This window comes from Medicago sativa, chromosome 5, assembly GCF_051527215.1.
Source record: "Medicago sativa cultivar Bolivia chromosome 5, Bolivia_mono, whole genome shotgun sequence".
Taxonomy (NCBI): Eukaryota; Viridiplantae; Streptophyta; class Magnoliopsida; order Fabales; family Fabaceae; genus Medicago; species Medicago sativa.
In genome coordinates, this window is record NC_140753.1 from 8,988,591 (window position 1) to 8,999,812 (window position 11,222).

An 11,222-nucleotide genomic window follows, 5' to 3' on the forward strand; every position below is an offset into this window, starting at 1 on the left:
AACTTACATCAAGTAACTGGTGCATACATACATCACATTAAACGGTAATACAAATTTTTCTGGACTTTGATCCTCTACATGCCATAGCTAAATCTATTTAAAATAATCTGAATCGAACCATTTAACTAAACCGCACCAAGAAAAATTGAGTTATAACTGAGAGTTCACGATTTGGTTCTTTTCAGTTTAATGATTCGGTTCATTTGCTCAAACAGTAATGTTGGTTTCGGTTTAGTTTTTGGTTTTTTTTTCTTCCAACAATCTTAGGTTTTTTTTAAGGTAGTTTTGGTTCCGTTTGAAACACAGAACCAATGTACCAAATCTTTATACCGGTTCTAGACAAACCAAAAAAGTTTCAGGTTTATTGAACTGTTATAATGGTTCGATTCAATAAACTTCCTCAATCGAACCATGAACCGCCCTACTGCCCTACACCTATAGGCACAACACAATGCAGCAGCTATGCGCACACTTTTTTTTTTTCTTTTCTTCTTGGTGGACAATATATACAAGTGAGACACATAACAACACATTCATGTTAAATAGTTGTCACTAGATAACAAATTATCTTCACTTCAATACAGTGGTCCATTAGCTCCATGTGTAACTCAGTGGGGAATTTATGTTGTGATTTAGAAAGACCGTGACAGCTTTTTTTTTTTTTTTGACACAAAGAGCCCCTGACAGCTGTATAAAGAGAGTTCCATAAATCGTTTCATCTTTATAAGGTATCTCATAAGTGGCCACCATAATTCAACTTTTTTCCTGTGAGAAATATAAAGCCCCCACAATTGATGCCTACCTCATCTAACCAATCTTCACTAGATCTCAGTTGCATAACCTGAAAAGACATTTTTGGCATGGCTTGCTCCAGCTCAAATTTGGTAGTTCACTTAAGAAACTTGTCGGCAATAAATTGAACTTAACCAAAAACAGCTTATGCTATGTAAGTATGCAACCAATAGTTGTGAATCATTCAACAGACCAAGTCAAAACACAACCATAAAGTGCCGAGTGATGAAAAAAGGACTCAGATTCCATACAATAACACTAGGAATCAAATGACTCAATGTGTACAACATACAACATACATATACATATTTTCACATGATTAAAGACACTGCAAAACTAGTAGCATTTTATAACCATGCCAAGAAAGTTGTGGTAACCAAAGTTAACACAGCCAATTGCATCATCATAGCTGTTCTACCACTATATGCATTGTTTGCTTGACTATTATTAGGAGACTTCTGGTTTCCATTTGGTGCAGCTTCTGAAGCAGGTGGAGGTGGAGAAATTGGAGGGACATCACATGAACCAAACGTAGCATTTGCCTGAACATATATATTAGTACACAGTTAAATACAATAAGGTAAAGTTTTATGGTAAAATGTTTCCAATGAATATGCAGCATATGCTATTGTTTAATCATTTTAGGATGCAGGAATCAAACCTTGCAATAAGCAATGCTGTCACATCCACAAGTGAGATGACCATTTGCTGCATCAACAGCTTGTGGTACTCCTCCACCATCACTCCTCTATAACATCATAACCATCATTAACAAATCATTAGTATAAATTAACCTTTGTGATTAACGATTTGATGAAAATTTAGACAAATACTATATAACTACCTGATAATAATCAACAGCGATGAAATTTGGCCATCGGTTGCCGGCAGCTTCATGGCAAGTCTTCATCATGCTAAGTAATGGAGCTGAATTGTCGCCACAGGCCTGAGAACGATTCGGTGTAGAATGAAAGAAGTTCATCAGAACTAATGACCTAGATTTTGTGTTCATTGGTGGCGATTCATTTCGATTTGGACAAGAACCCGGTTGCATACCTTCATCTCCATCTAAAATTCTCAAACATATACAATCATAGTTCATTAGCTTCCATAATCGTATCATACTATTAATAAAACCCAATTCACTTATTTACTGCACATGCATCACATGACAATATCTTCGTCTATCTTTTGTATACATTGCGTCACGTCACATGACAAAAATAAGTCCAAGTAGTTAAAACATGTTTTTGAGGCATGCAATTACTCACATTGGTTTTCTACGACGTATTTCCACGTGAAAGGAATGCCTTCAGCTGCTTCCTTGGAAGATCTCGAGGAGAATGCGATAAATCGTTGATTGTTCAGGATCATGTCATCGACAACAGGCCAATCGCTACCGTTCTTGGGCAACCGACCAACCGGGAACATGTACCTGTTAATCCCTGAAGCTTGGAAGACCTTAGTTAGGGCTGCAGGAGCTCTAACATAATCCTCAATAAAGATGGTGATTATTTCAGATGGATTTGCATCCAGAAATGAACGCATGTCTCTAAGCGCGTTTACTGCAGGTATCTGCCGATCATTGATAGACATAGACAAATGGATGTTACAAAATCAACCAAACACACCAAAGTTTATGTTATGTCATTAATGATCGATGAAGTAATAATATAAGCAGATAGTAGAGCCACGCACTTACGAATGAACTGAAGTTGAAACATTTGCCTCCAGTAGAATGACACAACCATACGTCGTTTTGAAAATCATACATATCTAACATAAATCCTCGAACACCATTCTGTTAAGATACACAACAGATACATAGATAAGTGAAAAAATAAACTATAAAGTGAAGAGTTAGTTAAGTTAGTTATCTTTATCACTTTTATATGAACTCATATGTATAAATAGAGTTCATAGTTCAAAATTGATCAAATTGTCAATAAATGAGATGTTTCAGTATAAATTCATCTCCAAATTAGAATACACGATTGCCTTCTTTGGTTTATAAAATTGCTGACCTAATGTGTGAATTATTCAAATGAAGTACCGTATCATGTTGTAACTGTGACTATTTATTCTATCATAAAAAATGTGACTATGACTAATTCATTCATCACATCAGCATCTAATCTTAAAATATGGTTGTCTCATTAATAAAATGATAATTGAAAAAGGCATGTTAGTAATAGTAATATTTCGCTTTTTCAAGCAATATATTTTTATAGTGGCTGTTTCCCCCTTTTTTTTTATAATAAAACATGAGACAACTACTGCATACATGAATTATTGTGTAGTTAGCACATGATTCCCATTGAACAATGAACATGTATATTTTCCTTAACAAGTAAGATGTGTGCTTTCAAGGTTGTTCATCATGAGCATTCTTTTATGCAAAATAAAATTATTCTATGTTAATTTCGTTTTACTTTATAGCTTTAGTACACCAACTAATTCAACAACTACTAGCGTTTAGATTCTTTCCAATTATTTATTTATTTATTTATTTACTACTATTAACTTTCACCAATTTTATTTCAACCGTGCCATCTACACTACACCCACTTCATTTATGTGGTCAACATTTAACTCTTTTAAGTAAGTTTATTCAGATCTATAAACTAATGTAAAAAGACATTATACCCCTAAAAGAAAAAGACATTATACCCCTAAAAGAAAAAGACATCCAATGAAAAATTTATCATTTTTTTGTTGCTAAATTTTATCAAGCTTAATGACATCAAAACATATATGAACTAATTTTATATTATATCCTACAATGCATCATGTTAAAGAAGGTCCACGGGAATTATCAATAAAAAAGGGCCACAAGGAAGAGAAGGATTAATCCCGTGTATGCATGGACTTCCATATTTTATCAAACCTATTGTGTTTGTTTGACCGTAGAAACTAGAAAGGTCGTGTATGTTTGGTTATAAAAAATGATTTTGAATATATTGACTTATTAAAATTAATTCTGGCTAAAAATGAGTTGAAACTAAAATGATTTACGTTAGAATACATAATACATAACGTAAAAGTGAATTAAACAACAAATTTGAATGTTAAAATTAATTCTAAACTCAGAAGTTCCAATCTATAGCTACAAGTAGAATCAATTTTGGTTCTTTAGAAGTGAAACCAAACATACACGAAAAAGAAATAAAATCGTTGTAAGAGTTACAACTTTAAAAAAAACGACCATAGACCATTTCTTAGTTGTCACATAAGATACGCCAAGTAATTTTAACTAATAAATAAAAACTAGTTGAGCTGGAACCTCAATTTCAATATTCAATCTTTGTTCTTTATTCACATTCACATACTAAACAACATCTTTATTCTATGTTTTGTCTAATCTAATCTTTGCTACAAATTCCAATAGACTATTCACATTCATAAGCTAAGCTAAAACATTATATTATAATCTACCATAATAATAATAAAAAATATGAAAAGGGAAAGCAAATCTTACTTTGAGTTGATCAGCAATAGTGTCATCCTGGTTCATAGGTGCAAGGATAATTGAACCTGTGGCTGATCTTGCACCAGCCAAAGCAAATGAATTATGTGTCGTTAACCATGAATACCGATTAAACGGCAAACCTTTCACCTTCACATTATCATTATAAAAAAAAAAAAAAATCAAAAAATTGAACATAAATCAATTAAAACAGAAAATTTTTCAATTAGAATATAGGAAAAGATACAAACTTTGTTAATGGGGTTTGAAGATAGTATCCTGCTACATCTGGGACGTGTATTTCCATTTGCAGGACATGTTTGACATGTAAGACCAGCATCACATGAACCGCATGTTTCTCCGATCTGCTACCTCGTACATGGTTAAAAACAACAAACGACAAAAACAACAAAATAGTAAATATCGAAAATTAAAAAATTAAAAAATAATTATTATTACCTTCAAGCTGGATGAATAGGTGAAGAAACAAATGACGATTAATACAAAGATTTGGCTCTGCAGAAAACGAAACATTGTATGGATTAAAAACAACAGGCAGAGAGAAAATGATTAATGTAGAAGAGAAATTAAACGAAATAAGAAAAGTATGATTAATATTATTAATGTAGATATAAATACAATTAATGAATGCAATAAATATGATTAGTTGAAGATGCATAGGCATTGAATTTTCTTACCTTCATTCTACTTTTGTGTTTAGAGAGGGATGAGTCACAGACTTTTTGTTTTTGAATGTAAAAAGTCTGTGACTGAGAGATGAGCAGTTGAAGATAGCAACAGAAAGGATATGGATTTGTGAAGGAAGAGGAAAAAAGCTGATTAAGGAAGAAATAATGAATTCATTTCTTTCATAAGAAGCGATTAAGGAACAAACGCGCGTTATATTCACGTCTTGTTACAACCCCCTTCCTTCGTTAGGTACGTCCTTAAATATACTTAATTAACAAAAATAAATTATACATAGACTTGGACTATAATTAAAAAAATTGGTTAAGTTTGCTAAGAAAGAGACTATTCTATCCTTTTTCTTAATTTGATTTTCTATATAAAATTTGTTTCATGATAATATTAATGATAATGTTAAATATGATTAAGTGCTTAAAAAAACACCTTAAACTTGAAAGGACCAAGTTTGAGTCCTACTAATGCCTTCGGAAGTAGACGGAGATGAGTAATTAAACTCATTTGAAATAAACAGTTAGCGGTCTTGAGTTCAAACTTGAACAAACGATATATTAATTAAAGTTAAACGTTCTGAGTTTGAGTCCCATTAAGGGAGAGAAAATTAGTGGTTCAATTCGCTAATAAATGTAGATATTTAGAAGATTCCAATTTTTTTTTAGAAGTTCTCCTCATAATTTAGAAGTTCTCCTCATAAAAAGACGGGGTAATAGTTAGTTTGTTATTTTTTGGTGGTGGCTGGGGTTTGAACCCCGAACCTTGCATATTACCATGCGTTGTCCCTACCAACTGAGCTAAGCACACGAGGACATAGTGAATTTGTTCTTTGAATATGTAAAGAGTACTCGCAATAACCCCTTAATATATTAAAATTTTAAAATAGTCTTTGACTGTGCACTTCGATAGTTAAAATAGTCTTTGACGCTAAAATAATCCATCAATACTCACAATCTTTTCATATAGGGACTGAATTGATAGTAAATAAGAACTTATAAAAATTGATACGACAATAAGTAAGTATATTGAAGGACTTACTTTAGGATGAGAGGAAGGGGGTGAGACGTGGCAGTGGAGGAAGAAGTTGTGGGTGTGGGAGGAGGAGATGGTAGAGGAGTGTAGGGTCTTGTTATCTAATGTTTCTCTGCAGTCTCATGTTTCAGATACTTGGCAGTGGCTTCCCGACATTGTGGGGGGATACTCAGTTAGTACAGGTCACCAAGTGCTCATTTCTCAAGAACCCTCTATCCTGGATGTTTCAGATAACCTGATATGACATACTCAGGTGCCATTGAAGGTTTCCATCCTAGCATGGCGCTTGCTTCGTGACAAGTTGCCGACAAAAATTATTTACTAAATCGTGGCATTCTATATGCCACAAACACCTATTATTCGGCATGTTGTGGGCAGCTTGAAAGCGCACAACATCTATTTATTCATTGCAATGTTTTTGGCATCATTTGGCAACAGGTTCGTTCTTGGATTGGTGTTGTAGGTGTAGATCATCACAGCCTTCATGCACATTTTGTTCAGTTTACTAATTATTTAGGTGGCACAAGGGCTCGCAGATTATTTTTACAGTTGATTTGGCTTCTCTATGTTTGGCTAGTGTGGAATGAGCGTAACAATATACTTTTTAATAGCTCTCACACTCCCAACACGGAGCTTATTGATAAGGTTAAGTTTCATTCATACGGGTGGTTGAAGGCTAATAATGCCACTTTTGTTTTTGGTTGTCAACAGTGGTGGTCGGACCCGTTAGTTTGTTTGGGTATCGGCTGACTGCGTGCTTGTGTATTTGTTCTCATAACTCTGTTTATTGAGCTCCTTCTAGGGCACGTCTTGTGCTAGAAAGGCGTCTCTGATAGTGTGATTATAAATCCCATTTTTTATTCTTAAAAAAAGAAAGTATATTGAAGGACTAATATGACAATATTAACGAAACATTTTAAATGTCAAAGAATATTTTGACTAACGAAGTTACGAAGGGCATAATCATGGACTATTTTAAAATTTTGATACATTGAATGACCAAAATGACTATTACCCTAAAAAAAATATTTTAAAGTTGGTAATTTTGAATTTATTAATCAAATATATACTTTTTTTATTATTATTAAATTAGTTTCTGTAATTGTAAAAAAATTAGTTTCTTTTATTTTGACAAAAAAAAGTTTCTGTTACTATAAGTTTTATTTTATTTTTTTATTTGCGTATTTTCTTATGCAAGTACATATTTTGGTTGACTCAGTTTTGTTCCTTGTTTGTTGATAAATATATATATTTCTTGTATGTAGTGACATTTGTTGATCTTTCATACGCATACACTACTCTTATTTTTATTTTAAACTATAAAGGGCAAAAAAAGTTTTTAGTAAAAATAATAAGGATAAAATTGAGATAAAAATGAAAACACTATAAACTCAAACACTAATTAAAATAACATTTTAAAATATACTATAAACTAGTGGAAAAAAATGTAATATATCATGAGGTAATGAACATTGTGAATACACGCATCATTCACAACATTCCTCTATATGAGTTTGAAGATTATTTTAGTTGACTAGTAGATGATACCTCTGAAGTTTTTTTTAGCAAATACCTCTGAAGTTATTTTCTCTACGCTTGTTACTATTTCATTTTAGTTAGTTTTTAGGTGTTTTTTCTTTGGGTTGTTAGTCTCCTTTTTTTTTTTTTTTTTTTGCAAAATAAATAAAGTGAACATTACCATACATATTTAATTTTGTGATATGAATTTTTTTGACAAAATTTATCATATGAATTTATAAGCTAAAAAATTAGTCTTTACAGCCATAAGCTAAATTGAATATTGCATTTCTATTTCAACCATGCTTAATGGACATGTAATGACATAATTTATACATATTTTTTTTGTTTACAAGGCTAAAGAAATAAAAAATAAAAGTAAGGAAAAAAGAACAGAAACAACACTCAACGAAATCAAGTTTCCATAAAGTGGAGCGCATGGGAAAGATGGATAATGTAATCTATGCCAGAGGAAGCACATAATTTAGCAAAAACATCAACAAATCTGTTTCATTCTCAAAGAATGTAGGCGATGCTGAGATGTCAATATCGATGAAGTAAATCTTTAATGTCTTGGATCAAAGTAGCAAATTTGTGGAATCTTCGAGTTAGATCATGGAGGATGTCAATACAATGAAGAGAGCCTTTGAAGCAAATTACATAATGGTGATTCAATTTCTTAGTCAATAAAAGTCCATGATGGGCCATGAAATTCGGCTTAAGAATTTTGGAGGATTCTGCAATGAGCCCCGAGAAACTTGAGATCTGATTCTAGGAAAGGTGACGAAGCAAAATCCCAAATTTAGTTCTAATGCTTGATTGGAGGAGTTCCATTTAACCCATATATCATCATGCGTCACTAATTGAGAGTTATAGGGAAGCAAGAGATGGAGGTGAAAATCATATTGCGATCTTCCATGGTAAGACGATAATGAAGGATTGGTGAGTTGGAGAAGCATTAAGCATTCAAATTATTCCAAGACCACGAAACACATGTGGACAAAGTGTTAGAGTTGAGCGAAGATAAGCCATTCATAGCGAGCTAATCGGATCCATGTTGGCAAAGAAGTCAATATTTGAGAAACTTAAGGGCATGACAAAGATTTCTATAGGCTAAATAGTCTCTAATACAATGAAGGAAAGACTCATCATGAGTGTTGTTACACCAAGTACAAAGACCATTGGGATCCAAGTTGCGTTGTGTAGTAATGACATGATTGACACAAGATGATTGCAAGCCAACTAAAACAAGGAACTTGATCCTTTTTAGGAGATGGAGGCACCAGATCCAAGACCACATATAAAATTGACAAATCTACGCTTAAAAAGCCAATTGAAATCAGTCTTGATAGCGTAGTAACCATTACTCCATTTAGTGTTTTTAGAACAAATGAAAGTATCTTCAACTTTGGAGTTGAAGTGAAGATTTAAAGATTTAAATTAGTGATAGCTAAACTAGTTAAGGAAGAGTTCTTGAAACCCACTCGCCAAGAGTAAAGCCATCTTTGAGGATGGAGCTTCAAGTAGAAGAAGTTGTGGTGTTACTATGAGAAAGAATGTAAGTTTAGAAAGTGTACTTGTGCAACAAAATATTGACCCACAATTTCTGAGTTTCCTGAAGCATGTCCCAAACCAAAAAAGAAGGCTATAGTTTTTTTTTTCCTTACCAAAAAGTTTATAGTTTTAAAAAGCTCCAAATGCGCCTAAAAAAAGATCTAATTAAGTACATAATATTTTTTTTTTTAACAAACCAAAATGGAATATTCAACATTAATTTCGAGAGGGGCATGTCCATGTCTACAAATATTTTCACAATTCGATGATAATTCAAATCCCACCATGCTAACTAAGAACTTGATCATCTTCTGCCACATGAGTGCAGTCCATGTGGTTTTTGTGAGTGAAGAGAGGGATTGAAAAAATAAATTATTACAGTGGGTTAGAAAAAATAAATAATCAGAGTATGCTTCATCTATTATAAGCTTTAGTATATTTTTTGTTTGTACAATCCGACAATGAATAGTTCACCTATGAATTAAACTTGGGTTTTCTCGAAGGATTTCTTTTTAGGTGGAACACATTAACACTTGAGATCAATCACTTGATTGTAAAAATTTATATTTAGTTCAAAGTTCGAACTTCAATTCTGCCATGAGATATTTCTCTACACTTTGAATATTCCTATTTCCTACCATCTATGGAAAGTTTAAAGTTTAAGCACGGTTGCATTGCATTGAAGGAGTCCATTTCTGCAGTTCATACTAGTAATGTCAAGGGCATAATACCTCTTGAAGATCTTTATCCTTCTGGTTAAGATTTTAAAGTTTTGGGAACAATTCATATGTTTCTAAAATGCTGCCAAAGTTCATTCATAATCATTGCTTGAAAACTAGAACATTAAACAAAAAAGTAAATAAAAAACGTCAATGAACATAAAAGAACAAATCAATTTTGGTATATACACTTGCCAAGGTGGCGTCAAAACAATGAATCTTTATATTATCATAACTCTTCTAGCTTAAAAAACAAAAGGAACAAAATTTTAATTTGACCGAACAAAACACCAAGCATCGGATTCTGACCAATCCAACGGTCTTTGATCTGTGATTAGTCGTTGAAGCCTCTCGTCCGGTGAACAAAAACCTTGCTCAAATTTCAGTTCACATAATTCCTTTGCATCAGGAGGCAAAGTCGTAACACTAGAAGAAGCCCAATGAGTAAAATCGAAGTGAGTTCTCGGAGATGGTGACATTGACAATGGCAACTCTTTCACCAATGAAACAGTTTCATCACATGAGATAAACTCATGTTTCAAAAGCATCTCTGCGGTCCATCTTTTCAGAGGATCCTTAACGAAACACTTTTCCAGAAAATCTTTTCCAACTTGTGATAATTCGTCTGGAATCAACGGTGATTCGTCTTCTGCCCCAATTCGAATTAACAACGACCACATATTTGAACCACTGCTTACATTCCATGCAGGTTTACCCGTAGCCATCTCCACAACAGCGCAACCAAGAGCCCATATATCTGCCGGCGATTCATAAACACTCTCATTCACTGCTTCTGGGGACATATACAACGGAGTTCCTCTGCATTCCAATTTTCCACCATGTTTTGAACCTTTCTCTTTAGCAAGACCAAAATCCGAAATCTTAACTTCGCCATCCTCAAATACAAGAATGTTTTGTAGCTTCAAATCACAGTGAACAAAGCCTTTGTTGTGAATATGTTTGAGTCCTTCAACGATAGACCTTGTGTAACGATGAACGAGATTCTCCGGTAACTTGCCACCATGGTTCTTGAGTTGATCGGAGAGAGTACCGCCAGCAGCATATTCTAGAAAAATATTATAACACTCTTCACCGTTTTCGAAAGTTTGATCCTGACCAAAACACTTAATTATATGTGGGGATGATCCTAAACTATCAAGTATTTGTTTCTCGTTTACGAGAAAATGGGAGTCGTAAGTATCGGAGGTTTTGACTGCGGTGAGCGACGGAAAGGTATCGGAATTCTGTGGGTGTGTGGCTATGTTGACGGTGGCGAAGGTGCCACTACCTAGCATCTTACCTCGAACCCAATTCTTCATGTTTTTGTTATTCTGAGGTTTTTGGTTTGGTTTGGTTTGGTGTGTTACTCTATTTTGTTGGAGGAAGGAATAAAATAGTAGTATGAGAGAAACCTTGAAGAGTCGCGTCTTGTGTTAATAAGG

The 11,222-nt window shown here is 33.5% G+C and overlaps 2 protein-coding genes across 2 annotated transcripts; both read right to left on the minus strand.

The window, feature by feature from the left end:
- Positions 1-922: 922 nt before the first annotated feature.
- On the minus strand, positions 923-5,178 carry LOC146919766 (PI-PLC X domain-containing protein At5g67130-like). Its single transcript, XM_085713179.1, has 9 exons — positions 4,957-5,178; positions 4,718-4,774; positions 4,510-4,623; positions 4,271-4,408; positions 2,495-2,593; positions 2,064-2,367; positions 1,637-1,860; positions 1,454-1,540; positions 923-1,334 (listed from the first exon to the last, which is right to left on the minus strand). The coding sequence occupies exons 1-9, from the start codon at positions 4,960-4,962 to the stop codon at positions 1,140-1,142; spliced, it is 1,224 nt and encodes a 407-aa protein (XP_085569305.1). The 5' UTR covers positions 4,963-5,178; the 3' UTR covers positions 923-1,139.
- Positions 5,179-9,917: 4,739 nt separating this feature from the next.
- Positions 9,918-11,222, minus strand: LOC146919767 (mitogen-activated protein kinase kinase kinase 20-like). Its single transcript, XM_085713180.1, has one exon. The coding sequence runs from the start codon at positions 11,097-11,099 to the stop codon at positions 10,050-10,052; it is 1,050 nt and encodes a 349-aa protein (XP_085569306.1). The 5' UTR covers positions 11,100-11,222; the 3' UTR covers positions 9,918-10,049.